General features: G+C 38.7%; 1 protein-coding gene and 1 long non-coding RNA gene across 5 annotated transcripts in view; one reads left to right on the top strand and one right to left on the bottom strand.

The window, feature by feature from the left end:
- Positions 1 to 26,483, top strand: part of LOC309647882 — a 655,782-nt gene that overhangs the window by 85,529 nt on the left and 543,770 nt on the right. The window lies entirely within an intron of this gene.
- The window catches only part of UBL3 (ubiquitin like 3), a 77,671-nt gene continuing 53,650 nt past the window's right edge, over positions 2,463 to 26,483 (bottom strand). For both annotated transcript variants that reach the window (XM_082435778.1, XM_082435777.1), the window contains 4 exons: positions 15,429 to 15,537; positions 10,046 to 10,132; positions 6,105 to 6,182; positions 2,463 to 5,394 (listed from right to left, as the gene is read on the bottom strand). In XM_082435778.1, the coding sequence (XP_082291904.1) occupies positions 5,342 to 5,394; positions 6,105 to 6,182; positions 10,046 to 10,132; positions 15,429 to 15,537 (327 nt within the window). In that variant the 3' untranslated portion in view covers positions 2,463 to 5,341. The remainder of the gene's footprint in view (positions 5,395 to 6,104; positions 6,183 to 10,045; positions 10,133 to 15,428; positions 15,538 to 26,483) is intronic.

The following is a 26,483-nucleotide window of genomic DNA, read 5'->3' as shown; positions in this document are numbered from 1 at the left end:
AGCATGCGCAAAGGCGCGCAGGGAGGAGGGGGTCTAGGGCGATGCGGCGGGAGGGGCGCGGCGGCAGTGCTACTCGGCGTGCGCAACGCCTCCTAGAATCCGGCCCAGCGCGTCATCTGTCGTCCGGCTCTGGCGACTTGAACCCAAAGCGGTCGGGGCCCTTCTTTCCCGTCTCCATCCTCTCGCCCGGTGTCCATTTCTACTTCAACTCCACTTACTGCAGTCTTTCCACTGTATTGTGTTCTCGGTATTTAAGTAGTTCTGGTTTTGGTCATCGGCAAGAATTAAGGAGATCATTCCGAGCCACGAGTGTTCCGATTTAGTTCAGCTGATGTGAGCAACCCAGGCGTCAATAGGAAAAAGTAAAAAATTAAAATAATGAAAACTCCCCAGGTGGTTCCGGCGTGCAGCCGGGGTTGGGACCCAGCAGTGTATCCCTGCCATGTGTTTTTTGTTTTGAACACAGCAATCGTGTACTTTCTATTTCCGTTCAACCCCAGCTCATTCCAGACCTTTCCAACATCATTCCCAGAGGTGTCTGACACTTACTAGATTTCTCCTTGATTTACATAGCCAAACACCCAGTTCTGCTCATGCTGTTTAAATTATGAGATGGGAGAGCTGACTTGTGGCCACAATGATCTCTTCAATGTCTTTTTTCCTTCCTCATCAGGATAATTTGTGACTACATAGTGATTTACTTGTGAGAGATCTGCACGCAGAACCTTCCTATTTTTTCTCTCCTTTTTGTAGGCTACTTCTTCGTGATGTCTAGATCACACATGGGTGCTGGGCCCTCCGTTTCCGACATAAGGCCCTCTGACAGCTCTGATGGTCGGTCAGATGAGTTCTTGGGCCAGTCAGTGCTAAAAATGTTTATTGTAAAATAATCCTTACAACCCTACAAAATAGGTATTATCCTTACTCTATATATGAAAAAACGGAAGCCCAAAGATTAAGTAACTGGACCTCGAAGCCAGGCCTGATTCCAAAGCCCTGCTGTTCTCGTGCATGGTATCCTGCAATCTGAGGACTGAATGGCAGTGTCAGTCAAAATGGAGATGTTAAGCAAATTTTTAAAAACGCTTGAGAAACACTGGTGGAAGGTCGCATGCTAATTAGTGGAACTCAGTTAAGCAACGCCCCCGGAGAGAAAACCTCGTGATGAAGAAGGGGACCATGAGAGGGGCCAGGCTCCAGAATGCCGGAAAAGCCATCTTAGCCAGCAGACAATTGAGAACGGAATAAATCCCCCTCTTTTATTATCACATGGAACATATGGAGAGTCTAAAAAGCAGCACCGATTAAAACCTTGAGGTTCCAGCTCCGCTTGTGATCAGGCACTATTCCCCTCTAGATCCTGTTCCCTCCTTATGTTATTTAAAAGGAGCAAAGTGTCTTCTACGACAACATACACTCCCCTTACACCAAAATAAGGCTTGAGAAATGTCTGTAGAAGATAAAAATCAGATACTGAACAATGTCTAAATGTGTAATAACTACACTCGAGAATCAGTTAAGAGTCTCTGCCTCAGACTTTTGTTTTTAAAACAAATCACTTCCAGAGCCACGTTAAGAAATATATACATGCTTGTTTACCCAATTCTTTTTTTTTTTTTTTTTGCCCGCGGCATGCGGTGGAAGCACAGTCTTAACCACTGTATCACCAGGGAAGTCCCACAATTCCTTTCTTTATTGGTTGAATCAAAGGAAAGATTGACATCCCCTTTTCCCAAGTATTGATTTACCATGCCTACTGTCTATTTCTTGAAAGTTGGCGTTTTGAAAAAGAGGCAGAATAAAAAAATATTGAAGGACATTTGATGTCATTGTCAAGAGCCACAAAATAACTTAATAAATGAAACATGTTTTCATATTCTAGTACTGGCTTAAACTTTACCGAGACTTGGACGTCTGTTTACTCTTGTCCACGGACTCTTTCGGAAGCCAGTCCCCGCCCCGCCCCCCGGTCTGTGAAAGGGCTTCACACATGCTGTATTCTTCCGAAGAAAGCGCACCAAGCGCTCGGCGGGGTTCCGCTACCCGCTGCCCACGTCCGAGAAGCCCACTCTGCCAGGTCAGGGAAACCGTGCCTAGGAGACGGCCAGCGACCTGCAGTTTTGTTTCAACCACAAGGTATAGGTTGCACACCCTTCTTCAAGCCCTCCTCCCACCCCCAGTCACTCTGTTTGGCTAACCAGTGGCTATATTACAAAATAATAATGGGAAAAAAATAAAAGAAATGCCTGCAACAGTTACCAGTAAGGATGGTGTGAAGGCACACAAAATTTTGGTTGATCACTTCTCTTTGATTTCGGTAATATAGAAGAAAAAAAGGCTGACATAATGCTGATTTTACTGAAGAATGTAATAAAATAAATGGAAGGAAAAAAGAGAAAAATAGTAGAGACAAAGAATATTTCTACACCAAAATTATGAAGTCATTTAGAAGAAGGGAAATATTCTACAACAGATGAAGAAAGTTTTAATTTCTTTTCACATTAAACATTGTTCACCACAGTCAGGTAACAGAAATTATTGTAACATTGGTCAAGATGACATAAAACTAAGGATAGATGTTTGTTTGTTATGAGAAAACCTCATGTAATGTGAATGATGATGTTAAATACTATATTTCTCATGACAAGATACAACTTATCTTGAAGAGGAACCAAATAAGTCAGATCAAGGAGACATGCTGAGGTTTTAATAAAGAAGAAAAGCTTTGCCTTTTCCAGAATACTTCAAGTCTAGGACAATTTAGGTAAAAGACATGAGTTAACTAGCAAGTGCTGGGCAGGGTCACAGGCCTGTAGCTCAGGTTTTATTTACAGGACTGGACCGCTGCGGCTCTCGCCTTTCAGCAAGCAAGCTGTTTGTGGCAGAGGGACCTTCAATGGGGTATGATCGATCGAGTTTAACCGGCAGGCAGTCCAAGGAACTATTTTCAAAGGGATGGTTGAGTATTTTCACGTATACACTATTAAGGCATCTAAATTTTTGGTGTTTCCTGTATATAATTTTACTGCAGTTTTCAAGTTCTTCTTTTCATCTTGCACAGCAATGATGTCATGTGCTGAGTGACGCAATTCTCTACTGACGAACCACTTTATCCATTTTGCAAACTCTAAATTGAGGTCTTGTGAAGGGAAATTTGTAATGTGGGAACACACAGAAAAATATATTAAAAACCAATAGAGAATATGGTTAACCATCATAAAATTTCAATCACAATTAAATGTAGTCTTTAACTTTGAAGAAACAGAAGAATAATTAGAATTAAAATAGGTATTAAAAATAATTACCAGTAGTTTGTATTAGGAAAGAATACAGCCATAAATGGCTTAATTGCCCAATTAAGTAACTCCCAGATTCTTTAGTCCACACTAACAGAATTCACATGTGAGCTAGTCAACAAAGCATATAAATATTCAACATCTCTTGAATAGAACATCTTAGTGATAACAGGGCCTACACATAGTTCTACCCATTGTCGTGACTGTGCACAATTAACCAGGTTAAATATCACAGACACACTGGGATTCCTCCCAAACCTAACAGTGGAATATTAAACAAATTTTTAAAAGATTCAGAAATAAAAACTGAACAATTTTAACATGGATGAGACAGTGCTTAAACAATTATCAACCTAATCAAGACCTTTAAAATTACCACCAAAATGCACTACAATATTTTTTTTTATTCAGTTTACAGAAAGAATCTATAAGTACAGGTTGCAGAAGGAAAATGTTTAGTGCTATTTACATTCATTTTAAAACTCTGCTCTATACAAATTTAATTCTGATCAGTATGAACAATATTTTCGTAGATCTACTGCATATAAAGCCTTTTCGTCAAAGCATTAACAATGAATAAAATAACCTGGTTACCTTTAAACAAAGCTGACCGTTTGAAACGATTTACACTTACTATTTGTAAGGGCCGTGGACACTCATTTCAGTACAGAACATAACGTCAGCCTGCAACTTCATTTTTATAAAGGCTAAAGTTATTTATATGGAGCATTGTTCTATATACTACACGCCAATCTATATTTAAGTTCTATAGTTAGGTATTTTATAAGTTTTTTATTAAATATATTCTACATGTATTTGTAATTTCATCCAGGAAGAATTTCTTCCCAGTGAAAAAATATAAAATCTTTTATATTTTTTACAGGTTTAGATGAAACTAGCTCATGCTTTAGTGCTGTGCAAATTGTTTTTAGCATATCAATTTTTAAATTATTGGTACAAAACAAAAAACTGGCATCCCTAATCAAGTGTGCCTTGAAAATCAGCTTTTGATTTTAATACGACTGCAAGCACTAATATCCAATGCAAACTACATAAAGAAACAAAATTAGTCCTATGGAGAATTTTTTAATTTTAAGAATTCATCTGAGGTCTCTAATGAGTAACTGTGACACTGGACACAGAGATGAGCAATAATTATGGAAAAATTCAATTTTCTGATATTCAAATACACAAAAGTGATGAATAAATGAGGTTTTCTAACATTTCTGTGCAATCACGGAGGTCTACGAGTGACTGGAATTTACCCCCGCGTTAAGGCTAGGACGCGAGCTCTCACCCCTCTTGTGCTATGTGAACAAGCCCTCAGTCACTGTCTGACTAGACTGCACATGTTAAAGGAAAAACAACTAGTTTCATCAGCCCTCTGCTGAGTAATTTCAACAAGAGGCACATTTTGTTTTTTCACTTGTTGCAGTGAGAATAGTCGCACTCAGTGTAGGATTCTGTGCCAGTGCAGCCGCCATGGCTGACTTTGGTAGAATTTACCCAACATTTTAGTTTCTTTTCCATTTTCTACTCTCAAGTTGGCCCAGTAACTAACTTCATTCATTGCTGAGTGTCTTCTAGTGAGGATTTGTATATATGAGTATACTTCTAGGTACCATGAACCATGTTATAAATTCTGCTGATGAAGAAAATAACTGTCAATCTTTTGTAGTGCACACTGTATTTGGAACACTTGATTTTGTTAGTTCTGGTGATGAAAATTTTTGTGGCAGCAAAATCGTTTCTGCTATGAAAGATAACTTGTTAACTTTTCCCCCAAGATTGACTTGCATTCAAAAATCAATACATTTTAAAACTGCTCAACATAAACAAAAATACTAGAAATAAAAAATCATAGTGAAAAATGTTCTTGGTTCTTTTTACTTTCGTGAGAAAAGATGACAGTGCTCAAGTGACAGTTCAGGTCCGTGTATTTACAGGCAGAGCCTTCCTAAAGGTTCTGAAGCGACGCTGGGTCTCCTCCGGCCCAGCAGCATGAAAGACAAAGACTACGTCACACCACACCTGGCAGACAGTGTTTACAGGATCACACAGCAATTACTCTCTCCAGTCTTTTCGCGATTCCTCTGACCTAGGGAAAAGGAAGAGAAGCCTTGTTTATAAAAATGCATGGGGAAAGGGGCCGTAATAAGAAACAGGATTTTTCCGTTTAATGTTTGCATTTTTTTTAATTAAAAAGCTATATAGTAAATACCCTTTTAATTTTAGCCTGTTTCCAAAATGTCTGGTTATTTGCTTACTAACAAGCTCCATTCATAAACTATGAATAGAGTTTCTGGTGACTAGTTCTTAGTTAGGTCTTAGCAATCATCCACAAAGTCCCTTTCCCTCTCCACTGAGACGCAGCTCCAGGATGGATGGTGGCATGACCACCTCATCCTGCGCTGTCCTGCGAAAGCCTTCCCGGAAGCAGAAGGCTTCCACAGGGCAAGCAGTGTCTAGGCCAGATGGCTGAGGGGGTGGGGTGATACCTGTCTTCACCCCCAAAACAGAGGCCCCCAGAGGTTTCTAACATAAAGGCCCACTTATCTACCCATACACCCTAGAGATTCCACAGTCCGGCCCCTCCCTCTCCTCTACCACAAACCAAGATACACACACACTCACACACATAAACACAGAGGAAAATCAAGGGACACACTGAGTTGGTTTGACTGCTAAGAACAAGTCACCATAAACTATGAAAACTTCTTTCCCTCAGAATTTCCAAGAAAAACTGAGCCATTTTTGAATGCCTGTCTCTGTGGCTCAAGTGAGAAACTTCTCTAGCGCATGGCTTACCTTGAGAGTTTGGCTCTGGCAATGTCTCTCTGGCCACCAAATGCATCACTGTTGTTTTGCCAAAAGGAAGTTTTAATGCTATGTGAAAAGTAGAAGACAACTTGTTACATGTACACCAACCTGTTGAAATCACTAACCAAAATTGAAACCATTTTAAAAATTGATTGCTTTTCGTATGACTTCCTCAACAGATGGCACTTCTTACCAGATAGAGCATCTCTTACAAAATGAAATTAGGTTAATATTATCAGAAACAATTTTTATAATTCAGAAATTATTTAGCTATGGCTATCAGCTAGACACATATATACACGTTGTTTAAGGAAGGGGACAAGAGAAAATGCATAACTGGTTAATAGTGGATAATCTTTAAAGGAGAGAAGGAATTTCAAAAAATTTTTAAAGAATACTTTTTCTAAATTAGGGGGAAGTTTAGATTAAGAGACATTTGTTTCTAAACCTAATTATGTTTAGTCACATAATAAAATTCCTGCACCAAACAGGCCACTATAATGTAGAAACAGAAGAAATGACAAACATAATTTTAAACATAATAATAATATAATAATTTTATTATTTTTAACCTTATATTCTTCAATTAGAAAATAATTTTCTTAAAAAGGTTACTTTAAAAGAATCACTGTCTTGGCATTATTAGTAATCACTGTTTTCTAATCAAGCCTTTAAAAGGTTTTTCTAATTTGTAAGTAATAATTTGTATTATGAAATATTTCAGACACAGACTAATATAACGCACCCATGTAGCCACGAACCGCTTACACAAAAGCGTCATGGTAAATCCCTTTGTCACTCTGTGTATAAAATTAGAAGCAGCCGGTAGCTCTAACATCTGGAGTCGTTCCCATAGCTGTGACGTTTTAGTTCTGACATGTCAAGCTACTCTGTTCACCACAAACGTAAGGCGGGCTCAGCTCACCACTCAGCAGGCACGGTCCTCCTGCTGCTTGCTCGTTAAACCTGCTCTATAGGATGATGGCTAAAAAGAGCCCTAATTATCTTCAGTATTCCTGATAGTTCATGTCGTCAAGGTGAGTTTCCGTCTTATTTAAAGCTAGCCAGCCACTACTTGGTCTGTTCTCTTAATTTCCGAAGGTAAAATGAAGCATCATGGCCCCAAAATACACACTAGGCTGAAAAAAAAGGAGGGCCTTTATTGGATAATCTCCTAGGCCTGATTTAACACTGAAATGCAAACAGGACTTTATATTATTAACATTTCACTAAATGTATTGGGAAAGCCTGACTGAATTTAAAATGTCCACATACCAAGCTGTGTTCCACTCTCACACCACCTTCTTGACCCCAGTATGCCAGACCTGGGTTACAAGTGCACCCTGCTACTTCCTGACTGTAAGGCGAGTTGTGAGAGTTCTGTTGTCCCCTCCCTACGCCTCAGCTTCCTCCACCTAAACTGGAGATAGTAATTCTGTCACCTGCCCCCTACCGCTGTATTGATGAAAAGAAACAATCCAAGGAAAGTGCTTACCTCAGGGCCTGGCACAAAAAAGCATTCCATAAATATTACCATGATCATCATCTTTTTGAGCAGCAAGGAAAACAGATCTCAGAGAACAGGTAAGTGAACTGAGATGTAAGTCTGGAGAAATGTTGGACAGGCCTAGAAAGCTGCTGAGGGGCTTACTGTTTGAAGCTACAAATTTGATCGACGGGGACTTAGTTTTCTTCTCCATCTGAATTTTAACTAGAAATTGTAGATACTGATACTAAGAGAAGGTAAAGGAAGAGGGATACAAGAGCCAAGATGCTTCCTCTCCTTCACTGTGGTGCTTCTGCTTTCTACTGTGACACTGCGCAGTATCCAGGACAGAGGTTCTCACCCTTTACGTAAAATTACCAGGGATTGCAAATCGGTAGTAGATCGGGAGATGGGGAGGGGGAGAGAGTGGGCATGCAGAAATCTGCATTTAAAAATAAGTATTCGATGCCCACAGGGTTATACATACAGAGCAAGTCTCAAGCCGTGCAAAGCAAGCCTAGGCCTCCTCCACACTAGCCATTCAACTACATGACCCTGTGTGCTGTCTCCTCATTATGCACATTCAAGAATACAGGGAGACAAAGAAGAACACTGACCAAAAAGCCACAAATAGTTCAAAGTTATTACCCAGATTTACTGATCAACTTAAAGGGTCTAGGTTATATTCCTATGCTCTTTGTCTAAATCACTAAGACCAGAGATGGTTTGGTTTTGAAAAGATTAACAGCAACATAGAATGACAGTAATAACGTAAGTCAATCTGTTAATCGGTCAAAAACAAATTCCAAAAAAAAGTCAATAGTTTGATTTTAACACAAATTCTATTATCTTTAATATGAAGTTGGAACTTTGGGGCCACAACAGAGAGGTAATTAAAGAATTAAGCTGATAAGAAATTGCTCATGTAGATCAATACTCAAAAGGGAAATGGAGTCTCAAGACTCATTCGTGGAGTCAATAGATTAATTCAATCAACACTGACCCGTCAACACTACAAGAGCTTATGTGAGGCACAGACAATCAAAAAAAGCTAAAATATGGTCCCATCCTTAATGAATGTAAAATATAGCCATGGACAACACATTAAGAATTGGTCCATGTAACTACACAGAGAGCTATAAAGAAATAATAATAACAATAACTACAAACCAAAAAAGCTACACTTTAAACGGCAGATACCTCTCAGGAGATAGCAGCACTTTTTAGACCAGTGTTATCACTGCCTCCAAAACTTGGCTGTGTGTAAAATTACACACTGAAACACTCCATCTACTTGATATTGTCATAATAATCATTTGCATTCATCTACTCCAAGTCACATAGTATTTTAACAGAGAATTTTATGTGTTTCTACTATGTAATACCAGAGCACCTTGAAGGAAGAGATTCTTTTTCAACCCTGTATCTTTAATTGTTTAGCAGTGTTGGCACATAAGAAATAAATACATGCTGAATAAATGAATGAATGAATGAAAATATTCTACCTTTAAGGAAGAACAGATTAAACATTTCGATTATTAGGTTTAGAGGAAAAAAGTCATGACTATATGTAAACAAAGATATATTACAGGAGATCACTTCCTTTGCCTACAAATTTCTAATTCTCATAATATATTTGAAATACTTGTACTTAAATAAAAACAAATCCCGCTGATGGTAGAGAATGTCCCCCCCAGAAGGGGGCACTATTGAGCTACATTTCCCCATTCACATATAAAGAGCAGTAATAGCTAACAATTAAAGTGTTTACTATGTGCCAAGCACTGTTCTATGTGCTTTGAATATATAAACTAATTCAACCCTCCCAACCTATGAGGTAGGCACTATGGTTATCCTAATTTACCGATGAGGAAGCTAGGACAGAAAGTAGTGAAGCAACTTGCTCAAGGTTACAGAGCCAGCAGGTAGTGGAGCTAAGATACAACTTAGACAATCTGGCTCTAAAATCTGCTCTTTCAGTCACTACACTACACTGTTTCTCTAATGTTACTCACTTACCTTTATTCCTGCATGATTAGCAATTACATCAGTTAGAGTCAAACTGAAAACATACCTTCAGTATTCTATTTGAAAATCCATTACCATAAACTTTTCCTAGTTTGTGTGTCTCGCTTTAACTTAAAAATATTACATCTAAATTATTATCCAGAAGTACACTTAAATTACATTTATAAAATATAGGTATGGACTCCCATCTATAATAGCTTAGAGTTTATTCTACAAGGCAGTAAACACTTAATCATAGTGCTAAAATTAAATGGAATGCAAAATATAAAGAAGTAGACATATCAAAAATTAGGCAAAATTCACAAAGTTTGAAATTATATATTTTTAGTAAAATCAGACATTAGCATTTAAACAAACAAATGAATAATGCTGCCATGAGACAGGCATTAAATCCCATTACAAAGGTAACTATTACCTCCTAATGTGACATTTCCATGTAGAAATCGTCCTTGATAAATAAGGCGTAGAATATTTGGACTGCTGACCTGCTCTTCTTCCCAGTCTGGAAAGAACCAGGGAATTGTTAGGTGCATTTCAACATAAAATTAAGGTATTAGTGCATTGTTCTAAAATTCGGCTCCAAATCAGATAGAATACATCAGAGAAGACGCTTGGAGCTTCCTAATAATTGGAACAGTCACTACCCACGCAATCACTGTTCTTGTTACTCTCATTAAATAGCAAGAGCTGCTTAAGACTAGTTTTTGCTTCTTAAAGAACACTAAGGGACTTCCCTGGTGGCGCAGTGGTTAAGAATCTGCCTGCCAATGCAGGGGACACGGGTTCGAGCCCTGGTCCGGGAAGATCCCACATGCCGCGGAGCATCTAAGCCCGTGCGCCACAACTACTGAGCCTGTGTGCCTAGAGCCTGTGCTCCGCAACAAAGAGTAGCCCCCGCTCGCCGCAACTAGAGAAAGACTGTGCGCAGCAACGAAGACCCAATGCAGCCAAAAATAAATTAAAAAAAAAAAAAAAAAAAGAACACTAAAATGTGCCAAAATATGGTCCTGAAGTTTAAAAATTAAAACAAATGAGTTGGGGAAAATCTAATCCTAGTTTTAAAAATGTCAGTTGAAAATTTTAATAACCAGTAATTAACAGAAAATATTATAATATTACAAAATTTGTGCCTTTTAAAATATACATTTGAGGCTGGAAACAATAGGTTTAACAAAGATTTTTTAAAGAATTAATATATTGATATAGAGCATAACAAAAAACTATACCTCAATAACTGGAAAACAAACATTTAAAAAAACAGAACAACAAAAAAATTAACAGTGTTTACTTTTGGGTAATGTTGATAACTTTATTGTTTTTTTGAAGCCAATTGATAAACATTACAGAAGACACTTTAGTTCACTTTACCCAAAATTCTCAGTATAAACTTGAAAAATAACAGATATTAGAAGGTGCTATAAAAGTATGAAAGCTAGGATAATGTACGAAGAAAATCAAAAGACAAACTGGTAGGTAGAATGAATAACAGAATATTTCATGTTAGCGTATAACTTACATTATAGTAAAATATGGAATACGATTGTTAAAATAATGGTTTGAGAACACTGGCATCATGACAAGGTATGGGGTTAGTAATTTTCACTAGCTCGTAGATACAGAATTTGAAGCTCTGATTTTGAAAGATTCGAGAATTTCATCATCCTCTTCCTCAAGAATTCTAGTATCAGGTGTTTGTTTCCTATTGAAGCTCCTGTTTTCAGGAGATGGTAACTGTCAACACACAAACTAGTTTAAAATAGCCTGACGAGCAAGGGACAGAAGAGAAAGGCGGTAAGTAGAGCACTTTTCTTCTTGCCTTTTTTTGAGTGTTCAAAACAATGAATATGAATTTGACAAAACCAGTGCCTGTCAGTGACTCAGCACAACAGGAATGGGTAAGGAGAAGTGAAACCCATTCACTCTCCCCAGGCCCCCGTCCCATCCCTCCCCCTGGGGTGTCTCTGTTGCCTTCTGACTCCAGGGCTCCCAAGTCCCTCTTCTCCAGAAGAAAGAGTAAGTTGTAAGCTGTTAACACTTTCGTATGGATTACTTTGAATTCATCACACCCAAAATTACTGTTTAATAGAATATTTCTTTTTTTTCCCTTTAGCGTTGTTCACTTTATTCTGTCATGATAATAATTTCTACCTAATCTAATTTTACATGGGTCAAATTGTATTTTGTGTTAAATGTCCTCAATGTCAAAATGCCAGGGTTAAAATATTCTCCTATAATTTTTCTTTTTAAAATAATTTTCATTCAATTTATTCAAACTAAAAAAAAACATTTACCCATCTCTCCCCTCCCCCCACCTTGTGCAACCACCAATCTGCTCTCTGTTATCTATGAGCTTGGCTTTTTTTTTTTTTTTTTAAGATTCTACATATAAGAGATATCATCCGGTATTCATCTTTCCCTCTCTGACTTATCTCACTTTGCATAATTGCCCTCCAGGCCCATCCATGTTGTTGCAAATGGCAAGATTTCACTCTTGGCTGAGTAATATTCCATTGTGTATGTGTGTGTCTCTCACAATTTCATCATCCATTCATCCACTGATGGAAACTCAGGTTGTTTCCACACCTTGGCTATTGTAAATAAAGCTGCAATGGGCATAGGGGTGCATATATCATTTCGAATTAAGTGTTTTCATTTTCTTCAGATAAATACCCAGAAGCAGAATTGCTAGACCATATAGTAGTTCTATTTTTCATTTTCTGAGGAATCGCCATACCGTTTTCCAAAGTGGCCGCACCAGTTTACATTCCCACCACTGTGGCTGGGAATGTAAATTGGCCTCCTTTTCTCCACATCGTCACCAACACTTGTTATTCCTTGTCTTTTTGGTAACAGTCATTCTAACAGGTGTGAGGTAACATGTTGTTATGGTTTTGATTTGCATTTCCCAGATGATTAATGATGTTGAGCATCTTTTCTCGTGCCTGTTGCCCACCTGTGTGTCTTCTTTGGAAAAATGTCTGTTCAGGTCTCCTGCCCATTTTAAAACTGGATTGTTTGTTTTTTTGCTGTTGAGTTGTATGAGTTCCTTGTATAATTTAGATACTAGACCCTTATCAGATATATGAATATTTCTGGTCAAGATATAAAGACAAATGACAGTAATTGTCTAATTTACACAGAAAAAAATTCTAAAAATGTTTAAAGTTTTTTTTTGAGATGCAGAAACTTGACACCACATATTTCTTTATCCTACACAGAGTGTCATGATTCTCATGTGCTTCTGTGGTTTAATATGCTATCTTCCTTTCCCTCTCAGAGGATCTGAAATTTAAAGAGACCTGTCGAAGAACAATGCTTACAGGAGGGATTTCAGCTACTAGCAACATATATTTAGTGGGTTATTTTTTGGAACTCTGACCCAATAACACTATGTGCCTGACTAGTCCATCTATTAACAATATTCCACTAAGCTGCACAAGAATATACCCAAGGAAACCAATCCCTTCCAAAAATATATTGCACAAAGTACTTCCTTCTACTGATTTAATATTCACTACACTTTTATTATTAGCACCAATAAATATTTACATTTGCTGACCTTTAGTGCACTAAGTGATACAAAGTAGACCTAGGTTTTTAAATATTTTATATAAAATAAAAATTATTTATTTTTATTCCCTGCAGTGCCTAAAATTGCTGAGTAGAACTGGCAAACTGAGGAAAAGATTGGGTTCAAAAACTTTTTCTATGAAAATAAGTTAACATAGAATTGATACAGTCAATTCTCAATACTGGTAGATGGTTTGGGAAACTATGTTACAGACCTGCACCTGAATCTCACATTTGTTTACCATTAATCAGGATACTTTAAGGAACTGAAACTAATTTTAATGCCTAAGTCAAACGGTTACAAAGGTGAAAGTATTTCCTTTACCTCAAGTTATGGCGTAACCCTTGTAGCCAGGGTTGTAGTGCCCTTTTCTACAACATGCCCACAGATGTCAAAAGCCTATCTTCACCCTCCACCCCACAAAAGTCACAAAAGGCGTCTTTACACTTAGTACAACATCACCACCACACAGGTATTTAAAAACGCTTTCCATACTCTTACTTATCTACCCTGCCTGGCTATGAAGAAAACCCAGTATTCTAAGAGCCCAAGTTTAGTTTACTTCAGCTCTTCTGAAATTCCTTCTTATCTATGACCTCTAGCTTCAGTCTCTTCCTGATTTAGGAGCTAGTGTTGACTTGTTCCTTGGTTATCAGCGAGAAGAAAGATCCAGTCATTTGAAAGTGTTTGTCTAAAGCAGTATTTCTTAAACTCAGGTCTATGAATCCACAAAGACAGGTTCTTAGGGTCTCAAAATCCTTTTCAATAAATTCTAGATTGTGTTTTCATTTTAATGATAATCTGCAAGAGATTATCTAGATAATTCAATAATTACCTTACAACCAAGTACAGCCTTGGGATTTTAGTACCCACGTATGCATTTTAAGTTTATGATTGTACTGGTGCCAAGCAGTACTTCTTTGTCAAGAGGTTAACAAGAAAAGAACAGAGGTTGACTTAATACATAAACGATGCATTCTTGTTAAGTGAAGGTTGAATGACAATTTGGTACACTGTGTGAATGAAGGTTTTGTGGTGAATCTGCAGATAACCGCCTTCTCATACAGCAAGTAGTAGCAGAGGCATGCCACACTCAACAGTACCATATTCATGGTGCAAGCAGTGAGTCAGTTTTAGCAAAAGTATATCATGTGGCACATTAAAGTTGTTAATTTGAACATTACTGGTTTTAGAGTTATATTTGCATTTTCTTTGTAGATCTGTTTTAGTTTTACGGTTGTATACAAGTTAATAAGGATAAAGAGTTAATTGAGTTATATGTCTCTATCCTTAAAAATAAACATTATAACAAAAATAATTTAAGTCAGCATTAGGGAATCTACAAGAATTTTCTTCCTGTGAAGAGTTCCATATATTTTTTTAGGTTGAGAAACACTGATCTAATTGATTCATTTTGTATACACTGTGTTCTTTGTTAAAACAAGTCTTGTGATTTAAAAGTCCAAATTGCTTTGGTAGTAAAATTAAGTGAAATCAGCTGAAACAGTCATATCACTATGGTACATGCCATTAAAAGGGTCAAGATGACTTGGGTTAAGTTCAAAGGAAGAACATAAGCTAAAGACTCACTTGAGGATGGCAAGACAGTCTTATTACATAGAAAAGAACCAGAGAAAGGAATACCACATACACACACCCCCGCCCCCATGCCCAAATTTTGTTTGTCATGGATACTGGCTTGAAAATGCAATGTATAAATGGATTTTATACCTTCTTGACCTTGTAGGAGTTCAGAGAACACAGGAAGTGACATGAATTAGAAATTAACTTTGTGTCAAGCTCAATTTTAAATAGGCTATGTATAGAATAGACCAAAGAGAATGTATTATAATTTGTTAAAGATAGTTTTTCTTTCCTTTTATTTGTGTTTCAGTATAAATAGGGTTACTGATATGAAAGTGTGTATGTGTGTGTGTTAGCTACCTTGTGTATTTTTTTAAAAAATAATTTTCTTTTATCAATACATTAAAACAGCTCTAAAGCCAACCAGGGCCTTGATGCACTGGCTCCGTTATCATTCTGCAGTGAGGGAGGTGAAAAGCAAAACCCAGGAAGGATGCAGCAACCCCCTTAACTTTAAGCCTTATACCCTCAATCATTTGTTTGTTCTCTTTTATTTACTTACAACTTTTTCAAAATGTTTGTGAAACAAGGTAGGGCATGAAGAATTAGCATTATTCATTCCCAAGAGAAAAATACCACTCACCCATTGGCCAATTGTCATACACATGCTTTGCAATGTCAGAAGCAGAATCATTAGGAGAAAACAGGAACTCTTTTGTTTTCCCGCTTACCAAGATGAGGCGCAAGTTTATCTGAAAGAAGACAATGATTCTTTTAATATAAATCTTGAAATTTTTAAAATAAAATAATGACTCATAGTCTTTTCATTTCAATAACATTCTCAGTTATTACTAATGCCATTTTCTGGTTTTTATTTACTTAAATTATAAAAAGATTCTTTTTTAAAGAATGGGAATTTGATACATGATTTTATTTCCATTATTTAATATATATGTGTGGGGGGGGTGGTAATTTACCATAATAAACGAACAAAGGAAAACCAAAATTCATTATACTTTTAAACTTAACTACTCCAGCAATGCTCAGAATTGGACTTTTACAGGTTATCACTATAACTATAAAATACACATTTTCCATTGAAAAGCTAATAGAAGTGGTTACCCTGCAGATCACATCACTAAACAGGAAAAATATTTACTTGCTAATCTGCTTCTTAGAAAAAAGAGACAAGAATTATATACAACTTTTTATCCTATAAAAAATTTTCAAACCTAAACAAATTAACCAGAAACTATAATTTTAAAGAACTTTATTAGAGTTAATAGAGGATTCAATAATAGTAGTTACTTTAATCCCAATTACATGATCATTCATTTCTGTGGGAAGGGGTGGAGGCGCTATGTGTGACAAAGAACACAGATTCACCCTCACCGGAAAACCTAAAATGGACGAGAGAACTAAAAATTTTGAGATCCACTGGATTTACAATTCCAAGTCAATATATATTTGCTTATACCAATCTTAATATATTTTCCAAAATGTTCACTTTTTCATTTTTATCTTTGTCCATAATTAATGATATTATTTAAAACCACGATATTCATTCATTTCCCCTATAAGTTACAGAAATACAAGTGCGGTTTTCTGTACCTCCAGGCCTCTGTTAAGAGAGCAAATAACACCTTCTTAAAACTTCCAGTCCTGAGCTCAGCGCTGGGACTAGCCTAGCTTCTTTATATATAGAGAACAGAGAATGTCATTGTACCAGTTTGAACTGTGCCAGGTCCTAGGTTACCCAAGCTCTCCTCCTCAGTTACTAACATTTTTTTTTTTCTTACCAAAAAAACCCCAGAAAATCTTTAAGATGACAAAGCCTACAATGAATAAACTGGTGCCTACTGCAGCAACACCAAGACACCAGGTCACTGATTTACTATCTGCCACCACCGTGGCCATTGCCACTCCCAGTGCCTCACCACCTTGAAAATGTACTGAAAGCTATAAAATATCTCCTCTAGAAAAATGCTATACGCAAACAATTCTTCATTCAATGGAATGCAGCTGGATTCCACAGTGGATGGAGTAGAACTGGGTTCCGTATTAGAAACTGTATTCTAACTGTATGTACACTAGATCTCAATTTTTGAAGTATTTTAAAAGATAAAAGAAAAAGAAATCTACATTTCAGGTGAAAAGCCCTTTCGATATGTCCAATATGAATTTTTGCTGCCTTTCCTAATTAAAATGAAATTAGACCAAAGAACTTAATACAGGAAGAGATCTGATGAAATCACACTGCTATAAAGAAGTAATTTGATTCAGAAACTCTAAGTTCCATTAGAACAAAATTCAAGTAATAGTTTGCAAGAATGATTATATTGTAAGAAAGCACCACCTTATTTATCTCCTATAACAAGTAAGTAATGAGTGATTCCCAAAGCAAGAAACCTAACATCTACACAATACAATGTGAATTTTAGTTCTCACACATGTATCACTATTCAAGGCTGTCTCTTTATGTGTGAATATTGGTAAATATATATTTGCTCTGAACTTACATGGAATCTTTTAATAGCTTCAAACTACTGTGTAACAGCCCTTCAGTTATTAATGCCCAAGAAATTATGCCCTTCATAATGGTTCAGCCACATGTGTCTGCTTAACCAGAAAGAAATATAATTAAATTCAGGCTTCCTAAGAGTTATGTAAGTGATATGAACCTACTATTTCCTGGAATCAACTTTTAAGTTTAACGTTAATTTCTATTGAGCTTTTCTTCAAATTATATTTTAAAATAGCAAAGAAAAGAGGGAAGGAGGACTTAATCCTTATCTTCTGTAACGTTTACACTAATGCATACTTTAGATTTTCCCTAATATCCATCAATATGGAAATGGAAAAATAAATGATAGCACATCCTTACTATGGAAATTTCCCAGTCATTAAACGACGTAAGATATAGATCTATATGATTTGACATGGAAAGACATCCACAATATATTAAACAAAAACAAAATAATCCACATACCTCCACCCCATAAATACATAACACTAAGTGCATTCATGCTGCAAAGTTCTTGGCATTTCCTATTTTAGAACTGATATAATCACTGTCACTAATAAACTGATATCTCACTTTCATACTTAAAAGTCAACGGTCTAACAAATTTATGTTTATCTAGATGTTCAGAATGTTGAAAACTTTTGGCCTGTAGATGTGTTTGACACAGGTTAAAAAATATTTTTTTAAATGTTTACAGGTGGGCATGAACTTTTCAGTTTGACACACACCCTACTAATCTCAATATACTCACATTGGTCTGCTTCATACGCTTATACCTGGCTGGCCCCAGAAAACATTTAAGTTTATAATTCGTGGTAAAGTTTGAAAGTGGCTTTGGGCTACAAAACAGAAGCAGAGTAAGATTTTAAAACCTACTTAGAGGGAAACTAATCACCCCTTAGGGTGGGGAAAGGGGAGAACATGACAACTGCAAGAATAAGTCTAAAAGTACATCAATCTAAGAATTTATCAAATCTTACCATTTAACTATCTATAACTGACAGTAGCAGTTAAAGACTGCATTTGGAAAGAAGCTTAAGTCCAAAATTAAAACTAACAGCAATAAACCCACAAAATTAGGTGGCTGAGTAAAGTAACACATTGCCTGAAACACTTCCACTGCCTGGAACAGTGCCTGACATAGTAGGTGTTCAACCAGTATCTGTTGACTCACTAATATTCCAGTTTCTTCAGTTTCAAAACTCAAGTAGAGATGTAGACTAGATAGGTCAGCACCAAGATCCAAATCCAGGCTTCCACATTCTGGGCATTTTATTAAATGACAAGTGTAGTAAGTAGAATGAGAATGGATAGTAATTTTGTGGTAGTGACATGGACATGTGGATATTTCAATGTGTAGAACCCTCAATGTTTAATTTGTCAGGGTCTGGATCTTTAGTGTCAGCAATATGCCACAATTTATATAAATGCTATTATTTAGTAAGGCACTCTGAAAAGTGAAGTTAATCTTGAGCTACCATATTAACATGTATATTGTGCCTAGTTTTCAAATGAAGATAAAGACTGGGTTTATTGATATGTTAGATTAACAGATGAGTCTGGACTTGTTCCTATGCTTATATCTATGTGACAGCCTTGTCCCTAGACTAGAAGCATGAATCTATCTGCCTCAGTATGCAGTCAAGTATATCTTAGGACTGTAACACCAAGGGAGGAAAACACTGAATTCCCATCACTTCCTTTAGAAGAAATCCTGAAAGCAATCACCCAGACAAACATCTAGCTACACAGGTTGGTCAGTAGTTAATTGTTCTTATATTATAGTTAGAATCTCTCAGGCTTATTCAGATAAATAATGTCAACTGTAGCTCCCCTCAGTAAATATATAGCAATTCCTACAAATTTCTTTGTAGGAATTTTCTTTTAGAAGATTATGTATTCATTATTTAAATACTTATTAATGAAAGAACTTTTTACTTCTTTGAAGCCAAATCACTCTATAAAATACCTTAAAAGAACCTCTGCTTGTGAGGTAGTGGGATTCTCAACACATCAACAATGGGTTACAAACAACACTTTTATTGACAGCTTAAAATGTGATATACTGATATACATACTTATCTAAAAACAAAACTGCTAATCAGGACTCTGAATGACTTGGTATGACATGGAGTTCCTATTATGTAATGAAATTCCCAAGGGATGGCACTTAGCTCATCCAAATGAATTATATATTTTATAATTACTTTTGAGGCAAAACAAATCAAAACAAGACTATTAGTGTGGTAGAACTACCATGATAATTTCCCATAAGGCCGATGGAAACAACAGAAGCTCTTCCATGCATGTAATTTCAAGTTAAAAAAAAAAAAAAAGTTTTCGGTCAAATTGATTGCCATTCCTATTTGTTAGATTATATCAATTTGGAGAAATCTCATCTAGAGCTTAATTCACTCAACAATTTGTTTTCAGTTGGTCAGGATGGAAAAATTTAGAGGAAGGAAAGAGCGGGGATGGAAGATGGGATTAACTGGAATATAAACGGACAATTAGGAGATGGACCATGCCCTTTAAAAGAAATATGAAAATATGACTGTTTTCTACAAAAAGATCAACATGTTGATCAAAAAAGGAACTCCTGACTTCCCTGAGTCTCTGAGGAGTAAACTGAGTCCTGGGGCACTCTACTCCACTTCCTAGGGAAGCACCTTTGCCTCTGCAGTGCTCATTCCTGCCTTTTCTGCTAAAGGATGAATAAGTGGCCAGTGGGAAAGATGTCAGACTTTCTTTGAAAATCACTTTTTAAAAGCTCTCAATTTATCTCAAGGGGATTATACCCAGTAAAAAAAAAAAAGTCAATCCAAAGGGCTACATACTGTATGATTCCACTGATATAATGTTCTTGAAATGACTAAGGTAGAGATGGAGAAGAGACGAGTGGTGGCCAGGTTTTAGGAAGAAGGGAAGGCAGTGGCTGTGTTGATAAAGGAAGCACAGGGATCCCGGGGGTGGAACTGGAATGTGTGCTGCCATGTTAAGTGGCACATGAATCTGCACATGTGATACAACTGCACAGAACTAAGTACACACAGACACAAATGAGCGCATGCAGAACTGGAGAAAACCGAATAAAGTCTGTGGATTTTATTAGCATCAATTTCCTGTTGGGCTACTGTACTAGTTATAAGATACTACCATTAGGGAAAAGTAGGTGAAGGGTGTATGGGATTTTTCTGTACTATTCCTTACAACTGCATGTGAATCCATAATTACCTTGAAATAAAAAGGTGTAAAAACAAGCGCTCAACTTGCTAAAAATTTATATGGTATTATGTTTGTCTTTACTTATTTTTCTTATTTTCATTTGAAGGTGAAAAGTGCTTTTTAAAACATAATCTTGTATTAAAATAGCTACTTGATCTAGAGGAAAAAATATGAACCTACCATTGACTTAAGACAAGGTATGAAGCTGAAAATATATAAGCATCTCTTTGCTAGAGTCATGGATTGATAAACGGCATATTCTTAGTTTTTGATAACTGCATGTTGAAGAAAATGGAATGAAGGAGGAATGGGCTCATGCTTCTACACAGGACGGACTTAAAGCCAATTATTCAAATCGCTGCAGCGCCTAAATAGGATGATTATATATTTCACTACCTTTCTTTTAGCTGTTTATTTATCCAAACATTTTCTGAAACAGACACTATGTTTGGTGCCTGGATTACAAAACATTTAATATGAAATCCCTGGAGGATTTCATACCCTTGAAGCTATGAGACATACAAACATAATTATGGAGGACAGGCGTGGCTACAAAATGCTCAACCAATATTTGCTGAAGGAACATAAAAGAGAACAGAAAGGAGAACCTGTGAGCTGGAGATTCCAGGGTAGGGTAAAGAAGTAAAAATGCTACCAGCTTGCCATTTTTTGTGTGGCTTACTACATACGCACCTAGTTAGCACTAGCCTAGCCCGGCTCTGATGCAGGTGTTCCTACCCACATTTCAGAGTTGTGGGAATGAGTGTAGAGACCTTAGTAAGTGGGAAGCTGAGAGCTGAACCCAGCGCACTAACGACACAGAACCTGCTGTCTGCCATTCTGCTCAAGCAAACCAAGTGGTCCTGGCGAATTCCTCACCATGGTCTCCATGATCATTCTCTGTCATCTCGATCACACCTGCCCCCATTATGCCCCAATGACAGGTACCTTCTTTCAGTTCCTCAAAACTGCCAAGTTCTTCCCTGCCTCAAGGCCTCTACCCAGGTTGTTCCTTCTGGTTGGAACGCTCGGTGGCCCATGCTCCCCACCCCAATCCACACACACTCTGGGCTTGTATGTTTGAGAGGGGATGGCATAAAAAATTCTCCTGAGCCTAATCAGCCTGGATGAAACAATAAAACTAAATTTTTGAAAAAAGAGCAGGAGAAGAATTTCAAAGTAGAACTGAAGAAGCCAAGACAGCATTCCTACTTTTTACTGGAATGAAGGAGCAGTCCTATTTGTGAAGAAGTTAATATAAGGCATTCATGGAAACAGATTTTAACTTCTAAGAAAATACACCTGAATTCTTGTCTCGGAATTTACTTGTATTATGTAGTCATAAACTCAGGTACACTGAGACTTGCTAAATGGATTAAAACTATGGGATCTTTTTCTATCTTCTTTTTAACACTTAAAATGATGTAGAGTCTAATATACATGAAATATTAAATCTTTAGAGGTAAAAACTCAGTGGGATTCCTTATTTTTAATTGTAGAAACACTTACCTACCCTGAAAAACAGGTAAAGGGGAGGTCAGAGAGTTCTCTAGCTTAAGTTCCCAAGTAAAACTTTTACAACATCTCATTTTACTTGGAATGTTAATTTCCAGAACATTTGACTCATTTAAAAACGTAGGAGAACTACATCCCAAAGCCAACACTTAATGCTTTTTGAATTACATGAACCCATCAACTATTTATTCATTATTTTTTGACCACTGAACATGAATAAGAAGCTGCTGGACAATAAAAATGAATTGATAATAATAGTGAATTAGCCTACCTGCTTTCTATGTAGATTGACTTTTTTTTTCATCAGCGAAGAAACAAAGAAAATGTTGAGTTCTTATAAGTACAATTTAAAATCAAACAATGTAGCTTAATATTTATACAGCATTTAGTGCCTGGCACATAGTAAGTGCCTAATTAACTCTTATCACAAGTCACCTACTACCATCGTCATCATAACCATCATCAATTTAGTAAGTCATGTAATACTAACCACATGGTGCTCTTTCTTTAGATACTTTATAATGTACATTTACTTTAAAATAAGTTTGGGAAACTTGGATAAAATTAAAATTCCATGAGAAAACTGGATAATATATTTTCTTGAGAATCCTTGAAAATTATTCTTAATATTATAATTTTTCCTTCAAGTTCTAAATCCTATAAACTTAGAAAACATGTTAGTTCTGAAATTAAATTATGATTTTGCATCACTTTAAAACCTGACTATAGGATATCCCTTTAAAACTTGCCCCTAAATAGGATACAAACTAGCTGCTTTAACAAGATTTCAATATGAAATAGTAGCAGTCTGATTTCCTATACATACTATCAACTAAATAGCAACTTTGAATGAAAGTAAAGCACTCTCTTTGGGACACTGGGTTTGTATACAGGGAAACCCTTGTTTTGAGGATTTTTAGGTCTTATAACTCACTTTAATAAGAACAACAGTTCAGTACAATTGTTTCTGTCAACCAAGCACTCAATATATTAAATTACAGACAGGAGAAAGGGAAATGGCAAAAGCAAAGCAATAAAGGACACTGGGGAAGGGACAGAACGTTTTCTATATTCATAATATACATTTTCATGTATTTCAGGAAGGTGACAACTTTTTTCTCTGCCCATCTCTCCTTAGTGGAAATACAATGGTGTAAGTTTTTTGGCTAAAAGCCTGAAATCATGAGAGAAGAAACTAATATTTATTGAATACCAACTAAATACTAGAACTTTTCCTTACATACATTGTATTTTGGCACCTACTATATAGCACTTTCTCTTCTCTCTAATCACCTAGCTACTCCAATAAATCCAGGTATGACACAGGATGAATCTTTCAGACATCTATACTTCTTACACTTGTCTTGGCTTTGCCATTATTTGAGGTGTATGCCAGGTTACATTTGAGGTTCCTGTGGGTGTCAATTCCCAGATCCTCTTCCTCCTACTTCTTCTAAGCTATTATCAAATTCTCAGTACTATAAATGCCATGCCTTTTACAGTATTCCTAAATCATTCAACTTTTAAGATTGGAGAAGTCTCAGGATTCATCCAGCTCATAGACAGGGAACAGACAAGGCAAAAGAGGCCCTGAGGGGTCCTCGGGAAGATGGAGGAAGAGTAAGACGCGGAGATCACCTTCCTTCCCACAGATACAGTAGAAATACATCTACACGTGGAACTGCTCCTACAGAACACCCACTGAACGCTGGCAGAAAACGTCCGACCTCCAAAAAGGCAAGAAACTCCCCCCGTACTTGGGTAGGGCAAAAGAAAAAAGAAATAACAGAGACAAAAGAATAGGGACGGCACCTGCACTAGTGGGAGGGAGCCGTGAAGGAGGAAAGATTTCCACGCACTAGGAAGCCCCTTCGCGGGCGGAGACTGCGGGTGGCAGAGGGGGGAAGCTTCGGAGCCACGGAGGAGAGCGCAGCCACAGGGGTGCGGAGGGCAAAGCGGAGAGGTTCCCGCACGGAGGCTCGGCGCCGAGCAGCACTCTCCAGCCCGAGAGGCTTGTCTGCTCACCCGCCGGGGCGGGCGGGGCTGGGAGCTGAGGCTCGGGCTTCGGTCGGATCGCAGGGAGAGGACTGGGGTTGGCGGCGTGAACACAGACTGAAGGCGTTAGTGCACCACAGCTAGCCAAGAGGGAGTCCGGGAAAAAGTCTGCAGCTGCCGAAGAGGCAGGAGACTTTTTCTTCCCTCTTTGTTTCCGGGTGCGCGAGGAGAGGGGATTCAGAGCGCTACCTAAACGAACTTCAGAGACGGGCGCGAGCCGCAGCTACCAGCGCGGATCCCACAGCAACAGGGGCGCAGAGGGAAAAACGGAGAGATTCCCGCACAGAGGCTCGGCGCCAAGCAGCACTCTCCAGCCCGAGAGGCTTGTCTGCTCCCCCGCCGGGGCGGGCGGGGCTGGGAGCTGAGGCTCGGCTTCGGTCGGATCGCAGGGAGAGGACTGAGGCTGGCGGCGTGAACACAGCCTGAAGGGATTAGCGCACAACAGCTGGCTGGGAGGGAGACCGGGAAAAAGTCTGCAGCTGCCGAAGAGGCAAGGGACTTTTTCTTGCCTCTTTGTTTCGCGGCGCGCAAGGAGAGGGGATTCAGAGCGCCGCCTAAACGAACTCCAGAGAAGGGCGCGAGCCGCGGCGATCACCGCAGACCCCACAGCAACAGGGGCGCAGAGGAAAAAAACGGAGAGACTCCCGCACAGAGGCTCGGCGCGGAGCAGCACTCACCAGCCCGAGAGGCTTGTCTGCTCGGCGGGCGGGGCTGGGAGCTGAGGCTCGGGTTTCGGTTTCGGTTGGATCGCAGGGAGAGGACTGGGGCTGGCGGCGTGAACACAGCCTGAAGGGGTTAGCGCACCACAGCTGGCTGGTAGGGAGTCCGGGAAAAAGTCTGCAGCTGCCGAAGAGGCAAGAGACTTTTTCTTGCCTCTTTGTTTCGCGGCGCGCAAGGAGAGGGGATTCAGAGTGCCGCCTAAACGAACTCCAGAGAAAGGCGTGAGCCGCGGCGATCAGCACGGACCCCAGAGACGGGCGTGAGACGCTGGGGCTGCTGCTGCCGCCTCCAAAAAGCCTGTGTGTGAGCACAAGTCACTCTCCACATCGCCCCTCCCGGGAGCCTGTGCAGCCCGCCACTGCCAGGGTCCCGTGATCCGGGGACAAGTTCCCCGGGAGAACGCACTGCCCGCCTCAGGCTGGTGCAACGTCACGCCGGCCTCGGCCGCCGCAGGCTCACCCCGCCTCCTCTGTACACCTCCCTCCCCGCGGCCTGAGTGAGCCAGAGCCCCCGAAGCAGCTGCTCCTTTAACCCCGTCCTGTCTGTGCGGGGAATAGACGCCCTCAGGCGACCTACACGCAGAGGCGGGTCCAAATCCAAAGCTGAACCCCAGGAACTGTGCGAACAGGGAAGATAAGGGGAAATCTCTCCCAGCAACCTTAGAAGCAGCGGATTAAAACTCCACAAACAACTTGATGTGCCTGCATCTGGTGAATACCTGAATAGACAACGAATCATCCCAAATTCAGGAGGTGGACTTTGGGAGCAGGATATATTAATTTTTCCCCTTTTCCTTTATTTGTGAGTGTATATGTATATGCTTCTGGGTGCGATTTTGTCTGTATAGCTTTGCTTTACAATAGCTTTATTTTACTTCACTATATTATAGCCTCTTTCTTTCTTTCTTTCTTTCTTTCTATTTTTTCTCCCTTTTACTCTGAGCCGTGTGGACGAAAGGCTCTTGGTACTCCAGCCAGGCATCAGGGCCGTGCCTCTGAACTGGGAGAGCCAACTTCAGGACACTGGTCCACAAGAGACCTCCCAGCTTCACGTAATACCAAACGGCAAAAATCTCTCAGAGATCTCCATCTCAACATCAAGACCCAGCTTCACTCAACGACCAACAAGCTACAGTGCTGGACACCATATGCCAAACAACTAGCAAGACAGGAACACAGCCCCATCCATTAGCAGAGAGGCTGCCTAAAATCATAATAAGGCCACAGACACCCCAAAATACACCACCAGACGTGGACGTGCCCACCAGAAAGACAAGAGCCAACCTCATCCACCAGAGCTCAGGCACTAGTTCCCTCCACCAGGAAGCCTACACAACCCACTGAACCAACCTTAGCCACTGGGGACAGATACCAAAAACAACAGGAACTACGAACCTGCAGCCTGTGAAAAGGAGACCCCAAACACAGTAAGATAAGCAAAATGAGACGACAGAAAAACACACAGCAGATGAAGGAGCAGGGTCAGAACATACCAGACTTAACAAATGAAGAGGAAATAGGTAGTCTACCTGAAAAAGAATTCAGAATAATGATAGTAAGGATGATCCAAAATCTTGGAAATAGAATAGACAAAATGCAAGAAACATTTAACAAGGACGTAGAAGAACTAAAGAGGAACCAAGCAATGATGAAAACCACA

The sequence above is a fragment of the Balaenoptera physalus genome (assembly GCF_965194825.1).
Source record: "Balaenoptera physalus genome assembly, chromosome: 18".
NCBI classification, from domain to species: domain Eukaryota; kingdom Metazoa; phylum Chordata; class Mammalia; order Artiodactyla; family Balaenopteridae; genus Balaenoptera; species Balaenoptera physalus.
Note: the sequence above shows the minus strand (reverse complement) of the source record. Positions and strands in the feature narration are given on the sequence as shown.